Below are 17,594 nucleotides of genomic sequence, written 5' to 3' on the forward strand. Positions count from 1 at the left end.
AGGAGGGAGGGGGGAGAGGAGGGATTCTAAAGATACTGATTTTTTTTTTTAATTCCAGCTGAGTTTCAGAAATGAGAATACAAAAATTAAACATAATAGAAAATATCTCTGACATTATTATTTTTAAACCACAAGTCTTCAAATATATTTCTGGGTAATAAACAAGTGCAGTCCAGGAGTTTGAGGCTGCAGTGAGCTATATTGTGCCACTGCACTCCAGCCTGGGTGACAGAGCAAGAGCCTGTCTTAACCAAAATAAATAAATAAATAAATAAACAAACAAACAAACAAACAAACAAACACACCTACCTCCATTTGGGGAAAAATTTAACAAAATGGAACACAGGCTGGTTACATGTGGGTATGAAAATTTACAGTGGTCCTCTGTCCCGGGTAACCTAATTTATTTGTTTATTTTAAGCAAAGCTGAGAAAAGTCGCTTTCCTAAAATTTAAAACAAAACAAAACGAAAAAAACCTGGAGAACAAACAAGCAAAGTTAAATACTGTCTTCTTATACAGAAAAACTTTGCCTGGCAATTGATATAGGCACAGCTTTGCAAATATTTGGCATTTTAAAAATTTAAGTCACTTAATAGCTTTTAAGAAACATATGCTCTGCAGCCCATTCTACTAATAATAAACAATGGAAATGTACTGTCCCTGCCCCGCCCAGCCCCTGTCTTCTTTAACACTTTCTGAACGCTTTTCGGAAAGCATGGATATATTCATAAAGGGTAGATAATTGACAAAAACAGGGACGGGGTAATCTCTCCTTGACAAAAAAGTGACAGTGTATACTTAGTTGTTTTCATTATTTATTTTACTCAATCCAAAAAGCATTCTATTGCACAACGTAGACACTAGTATGGCCAACACAAAGGGAAAGATGGTCTTGACCTTCAAGAACCTTACAATTTAATACACACACAGGAATCTTACAATTTAACACACAAGCAAATAAATGAAGGGTAGGGAAAGGAACAAGCTCCTGAAGAGAGTATGTGTACAAGTGAATCTGTAAAATTATCTCACAATCACTGTGGATTTTTTAAGATAATGAGAATCAGTAACACAATGAGGGACTGTTATGCCCTGTCCTTCAGAAGTGCTGAGGTGAGAGAAACATGACTATAGGGAAATTACTCAACAAAGTTTGGAATCCTTAAATTCTATATACAAATATATAAGTACCTACATAGAACTTACTCCCCTATCACATGCCTCATGTTTCACGTTTCCTGTACTCATACCACCAATTTATCTGTTTTCTTTCTCACTTAACAATTTTTACCCTGAATACACCATTCACTAAAAGTTTTATTAATAACTTAAAAAAATTCTGTAAACAGCATGCCATGAACTTATATTATAGACTTATATAGTGGCAAAAGTTAGCTTTCTGCTCTTTAATTTATTCAAAACTACTTTCCAGTTAAGAACTATCAATCTTCTGGTGTCTTCACATTTATCTCTAGAAACAGTGGCTGGCTTTCAAAACTAGGTGAGAGATCTTTCCAAGATCTAAACATCTCCAATATCTGCCTCAGAGAAAATTTAGTTTCCACCACATCATGAGTTCCTCCTAACAATGATTAAAATAAATAAAAGAACTATAAGATTGGTTTATTTGCAGATACAAGAACAGCTTGCTTAACTCACCATTTAAAAAGCCAGCACTTCATACTAGCCTTATTATCTGAAGCATAATCAAAATAATAAACTACTGTTGTGGAACTTTGGAATTTCTAATTAAGTTATGGAGACTTAAATCAAGAAATATGAATATTCATAAAACCCAGTAACCTTTTAGGCAAAGTAAAAAAGTGAAAGAAATAAACAAATGCTCTTGGAATTCAGAAAGAAAATTAACTATGGTATTGAGAGAAACCAAGAAAGAGAAGGAATCAAAGAACAGAGCTAGGATACAGAAGGAAACAGAAAATGACAGCTTAATGCTCATTATAGAATAAGAGAGTCACCCATAGAGACCATTTTCAGTGTTCTTGTGAATTTAACCTCTAGTCTAACCTTTTAATGAAAAGGCTATAATATATTAGAGTGGCCCAGAAAGGTGACCTTATGTCTCAGGTGTCAGAGCCACACCCAGGTCTCCTGATTCCCAATGATACTCCCTAATGCCTTACTTGCTCTGGCTGTAGTGTCTTGAGAGTTGGAGCTGCTTTTAATCCTATTGGTCAGCTACACAGCTGCAGGAGGGGCCCAAGGTTATCTATTCAGGAATTCAAATCTTAAAATGCCATTAAGTGATAAAAGTAGATACAGTTCCCCTCCTTCGGCCAATGCAAGGATCCTAGTTACAGAGAAGAAATGGTGTGCCAAAACAACACCCTTAATTCTTACGCATTTCACCCTTTCTATCTTTTATACTTACCAATTTATCAGTCCCATGATCTGTCTTCACCTCAGAACTAAGTGGAAGAAATAAGTCTGTTGTATGCTCTGGGGGAGGTACCTCCCCAAGAACTATCAACCCCTGCAGGATAGAGAGGAGAAAAATAACGTAAGTGAGCAGTATAAATTTCAAATTTAATTTAGGAGTTAGTCTCAAAAGGACTGCTGGTGTACTAGAGGCTCCCCTCTTCCTTATCCTACGGTTCAGAAACAAACTACACCGGCAGCAGCTTTGTTTTCCCAAAGAGTTATTTCAACAAGAAGCAGATCCAGGCTTCCCTCTCTGCCACTTGACTGCTCTGACCTATATGGCTCATCAGCCGTTTAGCATATTTATTCATATCTTTCAGATCTGAACTCTTCACCAGATTATGGCATTTTATACCATATTACTAGACTCCACTAGATTAACAGCGGCAATGTAGTTTTTCTAGCCAACAAATGCAGTTTATGAATTACTAAGCTGAAAATGCTACTATTCTTAATCATGTACTCCACCAACTATACCTGCACAAACAAAACTCAATGAAACAAATGTGGAACAGTCCCCTACAAGTTATCAGAAACCAAGAGCTTTCTTAAAAGCTGGCCCAAAGGCACCTATTTTTCATAGGCATAAATATTACTTCAGATTAAGTTCCTGCTTGACAATTTCAAATTCAGACCTTTGCAATTCATTCCAAGAAACAATTTACATAAAAAGAAATTAAAAATGAACCCACAAGTTCTCCCCACAGTAAGTATAATGAGCCAGGATGGGTAAAGGCAGAAGTTATCTTATTACGAAAAAAAAAATACTACACACGAATCCCACCACGGATACAAGGAGAGGTGACAAAAATAAGGCTATGACACTATATAACCGAAAGACTGGGATGCAAGCGATCAGGGTTCCCAAACTCTTTCTCTGGTCTAAAAAAGAGAGATCTAACTAGATTAAGAAGCTCTTAATGGAAATTTTGCATCAGAATCACCTGGTGAACCTTATCAAACTATACTGGCTTAGGTCCAACATCTACTCAGTACCTCTGGGGGTGGGGCCAGGTAGTCTACCTTTTCATGGGGGAAGAGTGCAGGAGGGGGGCAGGGCATGGTGGGTACATGGAGGTGGGTGTGGGTGTCTGTGTCTGTGTCTCCCTCTCTCTCTCTCTTCCTCGCTATGTTACCCAGCCTGATCTGAAACTCCTGGGCTCAAGCAATCCTCCCACTTCAGCCTCTGGAGTAGCTGGGATTACAGGTGCCTACCACCATGCCCAGAGCTGGATATTCTACTATTCTTTAAAAGCTCCCCTGGTAAGTCCTAAACTTGTGAAGTTGAAAAACACCAGACTTGATTAGTTTGGGCTCAAAGAACATCCTAAAGTATAGATTTAGGGGACTAGAGATTGTGACTAAATTAGTCTAAGCTCTCTAGGCCATACTCTTACGAGCCACTAAACCAGATGATCCATCCCTGGGGTCCTTGTAACTAAAAAACCAATATGAAATACGAGCTGCAGAAAAGGGGGGAAAACATTAAGAAAGAAAAAAAGAATTTTATTTCAGTTTTTTTTTTTTTTTTTTAGATGAAGTTTTGCTCTTGTTGCCCAGGCTAGAGTGCAATAGCGCAGTCTTTGGCTCACTGCAACCTCTACCTCCCAGGTTCAGGCAATTCTCCTGCCTCAGCCTTCTGAGTAACTGGGATTACAGGCATGTACTACCATGCCCGGCTAATTTTGTATTTTTAGTAAAGACGGGGTTTCTCTATGTCGAGGCTGGTCTCGAACTCCTGACCTCAGGTGATCCGCCTGCCTCGGCCTCCCAAAGTGCTGGGATTACAGACGTGAGCCATCGTACCTGGACTTATTTCAGTTTTTAAGAAGAAATATGTCTCTTTTTCTCTTGAAAGCAAAAGAAGCACTGCCTACCTATTCTGGAATATGACTACACTTAGCCTGTATCAAAAATGAATTGGAGAGGCCCGGCATGGTGGCTCACACCTGTAATTTCAGCACTTTGGGAGGCTGAGGTGGGTGGATCACATGAGGTCATCAGGAGTTCCCTGGCCAACATGGTGAAACCCCATCTCTACTAAAAATACAAAAATTGCCCAGGCGTCGTGGCACATGCCTGTAGTCCCAGCTACTCGGGAGGCTGAAGAAGGAGAATCGCTTGAACNATGAAGTTTTGGTCTTGTTGCCCAGGCTAGAGTGCAATAGCGCAGTCTTTGGCTCACTGCAACCTCTACCTCCCAGGTTCAGGCAATTCTCCTGCCTCAGCCTTCTGAGTAACTGGGATTACAGGCATGTACTACCATGCCCGGCTAATTTTGTATTTTAGTAAAGACGGGGTTTCTCTATGTCGAGGCTGGTCTCGAACTCCTGACCTCAGGTGATCCGCCTGCCTCGGCCTCCCAAAGTGCTGGGATTACAGACGTGAGCCATCGTACCTGGACTTATTTCAGTTTTAAGAAGAAATATGTCTCTTTTCTCTTGAAAGCAAAAGAAGCACTGCCTACCTATTCTGGAATATGACTACACTTAGCCTGTATCAAAATGAATTGGAGAGGCCCGGCATGGTGGCTCACACCTGTAATTTCAGCACTTTGGGAGGCTGAGGTGGGTGGATCACATGAGGTCATCAGGAGTTCCCTGGCCAACATGGTGAAACCCCATCTCTACTAAAAATACAAAAATTGCCCAGGCGTCGTGGCACATGCCTGTAGTCCCAGCTACTCGGGAGGCTGAAGAAGGAGAATCGCTTGAACTCAGGAGGCAGAGGTCGCAGTGAGTCGAGATCACATCACTGCTCTCCAGCCTGGGCGACAGACCAAGGCTCTATCTCCAACAACAACAACAAAAATGAATTGGAGGCTGGGTATGGTAGCTCACACCTGTAATCCTAGCACTTTGGGAGGCTGAGGTCAGGAGTGGGAGACCAGCCTGGCCAACACAGTGAAACCCCGTCTCCAGCAAAAATACAAAAAATTAGCCAGGCGTGGTGGCGAGCCCCTGTAATCCCAGCTACTTGGGAGGCTGAGGCAGGAGAATCGCTTGAACCTGGGAGGCGTAGATTGCAGTGAGCCAAGACTGCGCCATTGCACTCCAGTCTGGGCAATAAGAGTGAAACTCCAACTCAAAATTCAAAAAAATAAAAAAATAAAAAAATAAAAAAAAAAAAGAACTGGAGTCTCCTCAGAAACAAGAGAAAGGTCATTAACTAGTAAGCAAGAAACATTTACCCTAGCCTTTAAAATGAGGTTTCTCTGGTTAAAAGAACTTCTGCTTCAAAACACTTTCTTCCCTAAACAAAAGCATAAAATACACCTTGCAAACTTTATCACGTCCAAGTAAAAACTATTTGCAAAAGACAGCTATCTTGTACATCATTGCCTTCTAAAAACGTTGTATTCAACAGATACTCCCTGCTTAAGGGCCCAAACTGCCTTCCTGCTTCCTGTATAAAGCAAGTCAAACATCATTTTAGTATTCAAATTTTCCCATAACCGGTTCCTAACTTTTTATAAGATCGATTTCCAACTACTTTCCCCGAATATCTCTGTTAGTGTTATACCAATTGCATCATCTCCTAGACAAATGTTTCAATGTATGTGAAGCTGTTGCTGCTGCTGGAGGTAGGGGTTATTAGTCAGTTAAAGGTTAAAAAAAAACTGAATTAATGGTTAAAACATGAGCTGTTCATCTTTATTCATACTGATTTTTATATTTTATCAGTCCAAATTGCCGTTCATCCTTCCAAAGAGATTTTCAACAAGTCCCACCTCCTTCCAACATTTCCTTCTTTGTTGAGACAGGGTCAAGCTCTGTCACCCAGGCTGAAGCGCAGTGGCATGGTCACAAATCACTGTAATCTCCCCCTCCCGGGATCAAGTGATCCTCCCACCTCAACCCCATAAATAGCTGGGATAACAGGTGCATGCCACCATATCCAGCTAATTTCTGTATTTTTTTTTTTTTTGGTAGAGATGGGGTTTCACCAAGTTGCTCCAGCTGGTCTCGAACTCTTGGACTCAAGTAATGCACTTGCCTCGAACTCCCAAAGTGCTGGGATAACAGGTGCAAGCCACCACACCCAGCTAATTATTCTATTTTTTGGTAGAGATGGAGTTTCACCACGTTGCCCAGGCTCATCTCAAACTCCTGGACTCAAGCAATCCACCTGCCTCAGCCTTTCAAAGTGCTGGAATTACATGTGCAAGCCGTTGCACCCAGCCTTTAATTGTTAAACTTATGTTAGTTTCTTGAAGATGTGGACAAAATACAAATATATTTAAATGCCCCATGTCTCCTAGCAGAGTCATACACCAAGAAAATAAATGCATAGCAAATATTTGTGGAGTTGTATAAATTTTTTTCTAACAGGAAAATATTAAGTTTATAATAATTATAGCCAGAAGATAAATAAATCCAACAATTAGATATAAAATTACTCCTTCAATTTTTTTCAGTTATATGAAAGGATACAGTATTTTCCAAAGGGAAGAATTTTTCCTTAAACTACAGAATAATTTTGAAATACAACCCTCAGAGAGATGATGAAGACACCTTCTCCTGAAAGAGTATAATAAAACTTGGTAGGAACCATCTATTCATCAACATCATTTTACAGACCCACAGAGGATGTAGGTCAAAGCTTATGTCTCTACAGGCCAACACATGGCAGGACTAGGGCAAAAGTCTGGATCTAAGTAATACTTCATTTCTTTTCTGTTCATTTAAATCAGTCATTTATCCACTCATCAGCATTTGTTAGGTGCTAAGGATACAAGAAAAAATGAGAGACCTATCCCTCTCCCCTAACCCATCCTTCAAAGTGCTTATTACATTCTAATACTGGGGGCAAAGAAAAACAATGTAAATAGATAAATGTTATATACTATATTAGAAGGTATTAAATGCTAAAGAGAACAAAATACAGGATAGTGAGGGGATTAAGAAGTGGAAACGGTGAAGGAGGTCGTGACGGCTCATGCCTATAATTCCAGCACTTTAGGAAGCCAATGCAGGAGGATTACTTGAGGCCAGGAGTTCAGGACCAGCCTGGGCAACATGGCAAAACCCTATCTCCAAACACACACACAAAAATAATAAAAATTAGCCCGGTGTAATGTCACACCTATAGTTCCAGATATTCAGGAGGATCACTTAAGCCCAGGAGAGAAAGAGAGATACAAGTGCAAGGGGGTACTACAGGCGCATGCCACCACGCCTGGCTAGTTTTTTATATTTTTAGTAGAGAAGGGGTTTCACCATGTTGCCCAGGCTGGTTGCAAACTCTTGGGGCCAAGAGAGCTACCCTCCCTGGCCTCCCAAAGTGCCAGGTTGCAGGCATGAGCCACTATGCCCTGCTTGAATGTTTATTTGAAGAAAGAATCAACCAGCTATACCAATGTGCTTACAAGATAGGAGGGAAAATAGAGACACTGCCAAGGTTTCTAGCTTCCACAACCAGAAGAATGGAACTCCTCTTAATTTGTTCAGAGGACATTTGAATACACAGTAGTTTTAATTAAACCTATTTTTGAAAACATGTGCTCAAGTGTTACAATGATGCAACCAACAGTCATCCGTACACTGTCCACTGCCCCCAACATATGTAAGTTCACTATGGCGTTCAAAACCAAACACTGGATCCTCTAATTTAATACTGTACCTCATACTAAAAAGGATGAAAACAGCTAAAGAGGCTGAACAAATAAAAAGCATCCAAGTAGGTAAGAGTCATTCATGCAGGTAGCATCTATTGAGTGGCTACCATGTGCAAGGTAGTGTGAAAACACAGTAATAAAATAAAAACAGATTCTACCATAAGGAGTTTATGTTCATCTAGCTTTGGACAAGCAGACAAAGTATTACGACAGTACTGTAACAGAAGTTGAGAGAAGATGATGTCAAAGCAGAAATGAACCTAACTGAAGAGACTGATGAAAGTGAGGCTTCACAGAGGAGGTCTACATAATTACTTAACCATCCCCCAAATATACTTAATGTATTTTGAGCTATACTTATTCATTAATTATACACTCAATGACTTTGCCCTTTTCTGTATAAAATGTTTCATTATGCCACAATGACATTTATTTGGGATCAAGTTTACTCATGTTTAATAACCATGAAAAGAAAGGTTAGCATTAGCTGAGAAAACTTCATAACGTTCGACTCCACACCTCTCATGGCTCCCCCAACGTGGGCTTCCCTAACAATCCAGGTTTAAACTGGGTCAATGTTGAATAGCTGTGGCATTAGCCTGGGGGCAATGAACTTAGGGCCACTGTACTACGAAATAGCAACCTACAGAAGCCGAAGAAAAAGGTCAAGAGTCTCCTTTTCCTTCACCATGTCCCGAGCCAGAGCCAGGATCATGCTTAGACTGCACAGGCCTAGAAAACTCCAAGGCTGAAGCAAGCTTCTGCTTTACACAAGGACCAAAGGAATTGGAATGGGTCACAGTTACATGCAGCCTTAATACCTCCTAAATGACTCCTCTGTGGATGGATCCTCTCTTAACTGTTTTTGCAATATAGCTAACAGGCAATTTCACATACTTCCTTACATCACTCTATCAGGTCAATCTTCCCTATGCATCTCAAGATAAAACCAGTGACCCCACTGCAGACCAGTTCCACAAGAATAACCCTGGGCTACTTGGAAAAGATAAGTTGTCTACAATGCTTTAAAAACCCTGTTAAGATGAGAACCTCAAGAGCTTTATGAAAATTTTGAAGAGAAAGGTGTTTTAAGCTTCTGCAGTTCCCATTCAGCTCTTTCCCTATTCAAAAGTTTCAATACTCTTCCACCTTCCATCCTCTTAACATTTCCATCCTCAGCTACAGCTGTGCAATCTCAAAGAGTAGTCAGAAGAGGGGATTTTGAAAAACAACATAAGAGTCAAGCTAGTGCTTCTGGGAGACCAAGGCAAGGAGGATCACTTGAGGTCAAGAGTTTGAGAACACCTGGATAACATAGCGAGACCCCATCCTTTTAAAAAAAAAAAAACCTTTAATAATTAGCCAGGCATGGTGGGACTCGCCTATGGTCCCAGCTACTTGTACTTGCAAGGCTAAGGTAGAAGGATAGCTTGAGCCCAAGAGTTTCAGGTTACAGTGAACTATATGATCTGGCCACTGCACCTCAGCCTGGGCAACAGAGCAACACCCTGCCTCTTAAAACCTGCTTAGTCCCTATTCTTTCCCCTTATTTATCAGGTGTGAAATTTCAATAAATATGTTTCAGTGAAATGATGAAAAGGACAAAACAGCAAAATATGTTAGGGAAAAAAAATGCTTTTGAATCAGATAAAAAGTCCTGAGTTTAAATTTAGCTCTGCCTTTTACAAGCTTCTGAAGATTTACTCTGATCATTAAACAAACATACATGAGTAAACCTTTAATTAGTATATACTCAAGGTACATATATTGTTTTCCTTTCCCCTTCTAAAGCATGGAAGAGTTTCTTTTTAAAAAACAAGCTGACAAACTATGAAAATTAAAAGAGCACAAAAGCATGGAGAAGTAGTACAGAAGAGTTCCCAGAAATTGTATTCTTTCTCCAGAGAGTAACATTATTCCCAAAACGGACTCTACTCCACAGCTTGGAAGGTAATACCTACCTTCTGACAGAACAGAAACTGGTGTCTGCATCCTAGAATCACCTAGCAGTAGTCACAAATACCTTTTTTTTTTTTTTTTTTTTTTGGTAATACGCCACTTAAATAAAATTAATGTTAACAAGCAACAAAGCAAATCCTTAAAAAGAAAAAGAAAAGCCCCACCATCCTTCCAATCTCCCGCCGAAAGACACATTACAACTCAACAGCCTATCACCAAGATTCAACCTACAACCTAGGTTCATCTCAAAAAAAAAAAAAAAAAAAAAAAAAAAAAAAACCTGTACAACCCAGGCAGCTCTGGCAAATCTTGGTGAAGTGTGGAAAACGTGAACACCAACCCACTTAACCAAAACAAATAGGAACAAATTTCTGCCATTTCAATAACTTAAAAAAAAAAACCTCAAGCACTTAAAGTGATTACTAACTTGAGCAACAGCTCTGCAGCCTGATACTCAAATCTCAGCTCTGCACTCACTTGGATGTGTAACCATGAACAAACTACTTGACTGACCTTCCATTGTTTATCTCGAAAATCATGAATGAGTGTAAAATGCTTAGCACAGTGCCTGATATATCACAAGTGCTCAAAAACTTCTGTTAATTACAGTGTTACACGAAGACTAAATGCATGTGAATATATCATTGGGGGAAAATTCCATGGCTTGTTAGAGCAAGTTGAATATTGTCTCTTCCAAATTTATGTTCACCCAGAACTTGTGAATATTACCTTATTTGGAAAAAGGGTCTTTGCAGTTGTAATCAAGTTATGAGACCTTTAGTGTGGGCCTTAAATTCAATATGCCTGGTGTCCTCCTAACATGGAAATCTGGACACAGATGCAAAGAGAAAGACAGTCATGTGAAGATGGAGGCAGTAACTGGAGTGATGTAGCTACAGGCCAAGAACACCAAGGACTAGCACAACATCATAAACTGGAAAAAGACAACGAAGGATTCTTCACTACAGCCTCCAGAGAGAGCATGGCCCTGCTGACACCATGATTTCACACTTCTGGCCTCCAGAACGGTAAGAGAACAAATTTCCGATTTAAGCCATCCCATTTGTGATAGTTTGTTACGGCAGTCTAGGAAACTAATCCATTTGTTGAAAAATAAATGTATAAATACAACAGGTAACGCTGTGAGTTTTCTTGATGCATTACTTACTGAACTATCAACCCAGTGTTATTCTTCCTATCAGAACTCTGTAACAGACACCATATATTCAGACTGCAAACAAAGAAGTAAAAGATTATCTATGATGTTGTATTTTACAGACCAAGAAACTGAAGCTCAGAAATGTTAAGTGACTTTTCTTCTCAAGGTTCATGTAAGCATCTGGTAGCAAAGTCACAACTCGAAGCAAAAATTTACCAAGTCCAAGTACGGTGCTTAATACAATTTGCTTTGAATGATGAAACTCTTGGATAATCAACATATATTCATGTGCCAAATAACATTATGGTCAATGACAGACCACATATACAATGATGGTCTTAACAACATTTTAACAGAGCTGAAGAATTCCTGTCATAGCACAAAGCACTACTCATGTGTTTGTGGTGATGCTGGTGTAAAGAAACCTACAGTGCTGCTATTAAAAGTATACCACATACAATTATGTACAGTAAGAATATAATAGTTGATAATAAAAAACTATGTTACTGTTAAAAACACTTATTTCTTATAATAAAAAGTGTTATGTATTTACTATACTACACTTTTAATCGTCAGAGTGTACTTCTACTCATTAAAAAAAGTGAACTGTGAAACAGCCTCAGGCAGGTCCTTCTGTTGGCACTGTCACAGGCAATGAAAGCTCCATTCACTGGCCCTGAAGACCTAACAGTGGAACAAGATGTGAAGGTGGAAGACAGTAATATCGACAAACCTGACCCTGTGTGGGCCTATGTTCATGTGTGTGTTTCTGTCTTAGTTTTTAGCAAAACAGTTTAAAAAATAAAACTTTTCATTTTAAAATGAAAACTTTTAACGATAGAAAAAACCTTGTAGAATAAGGTGTGAAGAAGATATTTTTGTACAATGACAAGGTGTTTGTGTTTTAGGCTGTTATTACAAAAGAGTCAAAAGTTTTAAAACTTAAAAGTTTATACAGCAAAAAGTTACAGTAAGCTAAGGTTAATTTATTACTGAAAAAAATCTTTAGAATAAATGTAGTGTAGCCTCGGTGTACAGTGTTTATAAAGTTTATAGTAATGTACAGTCATGTCCTAGGCCTTTCGCATTCAGTCACCTTTCACCCACTGACTCACCCAGAGCAACTTTCAGTCCTGCAAGCTCCATTCGTGGTTTAAGTGCCCTATACAGGTGTATCATTTTTATCTTTTCTACTATATTTTTATTGTATTTTTTCTATGTTTAGATATGTTGAAATACATAAATCTTTACCACTAATTGCCTACAGTATTCAGTATAGTAGCATGATGTACTGGTTTATAGCCTAGAAGCAATAGGCTATACCATATTGTCTAAGTGTATAGTAGGTCATACCACCTCAGCTTGTATGTATGTATGTAAGTATGTATGTACGTACGTACGTACGTACGTATGTGAGATGGAGACTCGCTCTGCCTTGCCCAGGCTGGAGTGCAGTGTTGCGATCTCAGCTCACTGGACCCTCCATCTCCTGGATTCAAGTGATTCTCCTGTCTCAGCCTACCGAATAGCTGGGGTTACAGGCACCCGACACCACACCTGGCTAATTTTTTTTGTATTTTTAATAGAGACAGGGGTTTCACCATGTTAGCCAGGCTAGTCTCGAACTCCTGACCTCAGGTGATCCACCCATCTTGGCCTCCCACTCCTTGCCTCCCACAAAGTGCTGAGATTACAGGCATGAGCCACCGCGCCCAGCCCTCAGCTTATATTTAAGTGCATTCTATGATGTTCACACACCAATGAAATCACCTAACAACACATTTCTCAGTTTCCCTTTCATTAAGCAACGTGTGACGGTATACACAAAACTCCAGATTATTTTCCAGATATTTAGAAATACTTTTCAGATATTCTGAAAGTTTCTGAAAACTGCTCTGTCATTGCTTCTGAGTGATGAGCTGAAGAATAAAGCATGAAACAAATGAGGTATCTTCTTATACACAACTAGTGAGACTATAAACTGACCCTGCCAAAAACAAATAAGGTATCTTCTTCTTCTCTTTTTTTTCAGTCTCGCTCTGTCGCCCAGGCTGGAGGGCAGTGGCACGATCTCCACCGCCTCCCAGGTTAACGCCATTCTCCTGCCTCAGCCTCCCTAGAAGCTGGGACTACAGGCGCCTGCCACCATGCCCAGTTAATTTTTTTGTATTTTCAGTAGAGATGGGGTTTCACCGTGTTCACCAGGATGGTCTCGATCTCCTGACTTCGTGATCTGCCCGCCTCGGCCTCTCACAGTGCTGGGATTACAGGTGTGAGCCACCGTGCCCAGCCGAGGTATCTTCTTATACACAACTAGTGAGACTATCAACTGACAACTAGTGAGACTATAAACTGACACTGCCAAAATACTTCTCTAAAGTATGCATTAAGAACATAAAAGAGCATTTATATCTTTGACTAAGATAAAGATATCTGTCATGGCATACTTAATTTTAATCATAAGCATAACTTAAAGTCAACAAGGAAAGGCAATAGCATGCAGCCAATAAAATGTTTTCCAAAACCAACTGGGAAATATTCAGGGCACATACGTAACATGACTGTGTTTGAACAAATTACTTATGTGCTAGGAAAATGTACCATAATGTTGGTAGTGAGATAATTTTGAGCTGTTGTGTTTTTTGATTTTGTTTTGGGGCGGGGGGGGGTGTCTTTTATACTTCCATGTAATTTCAAAATTTCCTGAGAATTGATGCACACTATTTCATCAGTTCTAAGAAGTACTTTCCCCGCATGTCAACAACTTTTAAATCAAGATGCATTTTACAATTGCTGTTATGCCCTAGTTTAACTGAAATAATTTCTTTGTTGTACTTAAAATAATGGTACATCTTACAATCAATAGCATCTTAAGTTCTATGAAATGTGGCAGTTTTATAACAGGCAGCTAAAATAACACAACATATACACATATATAAACCCACATATATATTTATGAATGTATATAAAAAGATGAAGCAACACTTATGACTACTATTGTACTAATCTCAGTTGTTACTAAGAGACTCTAGTTCTCAAATATAGAAATTCCCACTTAACTACTGGCTATAAAAACCTAGAAACAGACACTGAAGAGGTGTCCCTGATACAGAAAGACTGTGTTTTTCTCCTCAGTATAGGCATATCCAGTCACCTCCTCGTTATTCTTAGTCACCATTCCAGTTCATATTCTACAAATCTCACTTTAAAATTTCCTTTGTGAAGAGTTGGGAAGGCAAAATATTCACCAAATCTAGAATGTTTATTAGTTTTGTTCTAGCTAATTTTTAAATAAGTAAATCAGGATTTAATTTGTATGCTACCCTAAGGGAACAAATTAAAAAGAATAAAAAAGTGAGCCCTCTGGACTGTATCCTCAAAGTATGCTCTACTGAACTTTTTTTTTGGGGGGGGTGGAATATACACACACAAATACATATACATATACATATACATATACATATACATATACATATACATATATGTATCTCCAATCTGGAAAGAAGCTAGAAGTCTGCAGTGAAATTTTTAGAATAAAAGTTCAAATGATTAGGTAGCCCACAGAACTTTCACTTCAAACCCTGATCATTTTGTTCATTTTATCTATCAGTTGATCAACCTTTAACTTTTGGCCTACTAATTAATTTAATGGATACTGTTCACAGTAAAGCCATTTTCTTTTTTTTTTTTTTTTTGAGATGGAGTCTGGCTCTGTCACCCAGGCTGGAGTGCAGTGGCCAGATCTCAGCTCACTGCAAGCTCCTCCTCTCGGGTTTACGCCATTCTCCTGCCTCAGCCTCCGGAGTAGCTGGTACTACAGGCACCTGCCACCTCGCCGGGCTAGTTTTTTGTATTTTTTTTAGTAGAGACAGGGTTTCACCATGTTAGCCAGGATGGTCTCGATCTCCTGACCTCGTGATCCGCCCGTCTCGGCCTCCCAAAGTGCTGGGATTACAGGCTTGAGCCACCGCGCCCGGCCAGTAAAGCCATTTTCTTAAGGCTTTGTCTAGTACTAAGGTCAAGGCATTTTGACCCTTAGTTTTAGCAGCAATAGACTTTTTCTAGATGTGGGTCTAGATAAAGATAGAGCTCAGTCATACCAAGCTAATATAAAAAATACTTTGCAAGGATGTAAGCTTCATGAAGGCAGGATTTTTGTTCACTATTTTGACCCTACTATGGAGAACACTGCTGATACATAATAGGCACTTTTCCACAAATCTAACAAATATGACAGTTACATCAATGGCTTGCATTATTCAGTCTGTTTTGTTTCCTATTAACTCAGATACTCACACTATTTTGTTCTAAATACGTGTTCAATTAACCATTATATTCTAATAGTGTTTTCCTTTTTATGAGACAGGGTCTTAGCTGCCCAGGCTGGAGTGTGGTGGCACAATCTTGGCTCACTGCAACCTCCACTTCATGGGCTCAAGCGATCCTCCCACTTCAGCCTCCTAAGTAGCTGGGATTACAGGCACATGCCATCATACTCAGCTAATTTTTTGTATTTTTTGTAAAGACAAGGTCTCCCTATGTTGCCTGGGCTGGCCTCGAACTCCTGAGCTCAAATGATCCTCCTGCCTTGGCCTCCAAAAGTGCTGGGCTCACAGGAGTGAGCCACCACGCACAGCTACATCAGGTTCTTAAACAAATTAAACCACTATATCAGGTCATTAAACCATTTACTTTGCAATAGTTAAGACGGGGGTTATGGGGGTTATGGGGTGGGAGGGGATGAGAGAAAAGCAATATTGATAGTTTTGGCTCCATTTAAAACACCAGATACTTATCCCTTACCTTATTAGCACGTATCTGTTTGTAAATGTCTGTTTGCTGACGAATTCGATATTCCAAGTCGGAAACATGAGCCTGAAGCCAGTTCCAGCGGCTGACAATAGCTGCCCGGTCTGCAGCCCATCTCCATTCTGACCTGCGTCTCCTAAAAGGAAATAAACTGAGTGAAATCCAAGAGCAACAGTAATATCTATATCAGATTGGGGGGTGGGGTGGGGTGTGGGGGGGTGGAATTTAACTTCTAAAGTCCCTTGCAGAGACTAACTCTAGCGTCAAGAAAAACCCAAGACAGACAGGGACAGACACACCCCACTCCTCAGGATGCACATGGATATAAACTTTCAAATAGGTTATTTCCCAAATTGAGTGGAACTGCCTTCTAGCATTCTGATCCTGTGGCACAGTTTCTCTGAAATCCCACTGATTTCTTTGGAGATAAAAGTATTGTCCCTGTCAAAATAAAATACATATTAAGAATAATCCATACAGGAAATTCAACTGACACTAAGAATTATCAAAACTAATAAAGAAATCGGCAAAAGCGTTCAGTAAAGAATATTTAAAACTAATAAAGTAGAAAATAATCACTTTTCAGTACCATTCATAACACCAACAAAACTAATGATACATTAAATATCTTTATAGAGAAAATAATGCCTGAAAGCATAACGATCTATACAAATGGTAGGATACATTTTTTTAGGATGGCGATTCTCATCAACATCTATAAATTCAAAGAAATTCCAATCAAATTGCCTATAGTATTTTTAATGAAAGTTGAGAAACAGAGCCAAAAGTTCACATGGAATACAGGACCAACAGCAAGAAATTGGGAAGAAGGCATGATGCAAATTCACATCACCAGATAGCCAGATGTGCTGCAAAACTATACAGAGCCTCAAAACGTAGAACTAGATACAAAAAAGAGTAATTTTTAAAAAATCAGTTCAGTGGGGAAAAGATTAAACTATTCAATAAATAGTACTAAAATGGCCAGTTCATTAGAAGGAAAAAGTAAAATTAGTTCCCAATAATTACAAATAATTACAAAATTTTGGCATTTCAAATTGCTAAACATGAACAGCCAAACTTACAAGAACATCTTTGGGATTTAGAGCAGGAAGCATTTCTTAGATAAGACACAAATGTATCACCCACTTTTCAACATACAATAGAAAATCCAATAAAGTTAAAAGGCAAACTACATTTTGCTGGAAGATATCTAACACATATAACTGACCATTAAACATCAGAATATGTAACAGAACTCTCAGAAACAGGTTAAAAGAAAAAAAGACAATCTTAATAGAAATAGGAAATTCACATAAAAGGCAAATAATAAATACATAAAAATGTGTCATCTCATTAAAATTTGGTTAAAATATAAATATTAGGTAAAACATTAAGATGTTTGAAAACTGGATAGGAAAACACATAGTCTGATAAAGCGAACAGGTGGTGAAAAATGGAGAAGAACAATTAATACATTGCTGGCAACAGTTAAAACTGGAACCACCACTTTTGAAAAATAATTCAGAAATACTTGGTTAGGTGTAAAATGTGCATACCCAACCATCACGATATTGTATTTAATTTTTTTTTTCCTGGGGGGGGG

General features: G+C 39.0%; 1 protein-coding gene across 1 annotated transcript in view; it reads right to left on the reverse strand.

Moving 5' to 3' along the window:
• Positions 1 to 16,124, reverse strand: part of KANSL1 (KAT8 regulatory NSL complex subunit 1) — a gene marked incomplete at its 5' end in the record, with an annotated part of 71,935 nt that extends 55,811 nt beyond the window's left edge. Inside the window, 2 exon segments of the mRNA XM_017871595.1 lie at positions 2,391 to 2,496; positions 15,983 to 16,124. Coding sequence (XP_017727084.1) covers positions 2,391 to 2,496; positions 15,983 to 16,124 — 248 coding nt within the window.
• Positions 16,125 to 17,594: the final 1,470 nt, after the last annotated feature.

This window comes from Rhinopithecus bieti, unplaced genomic scaffold (assembly GCF_001698545.2).
Source record: "Rhinopithecus bieti isolate Rb0 unplaced genomic scaffold, ASM169854v2 scaffold_6904, whole genome shotgun sequence".
NCBI classification, from domain to species: Eukaryota; Metazoa; Chordata; class Mammalia; order Primates; family Cercopithecidae; genus Rhinopithecus; species Rhinopithecus bieti.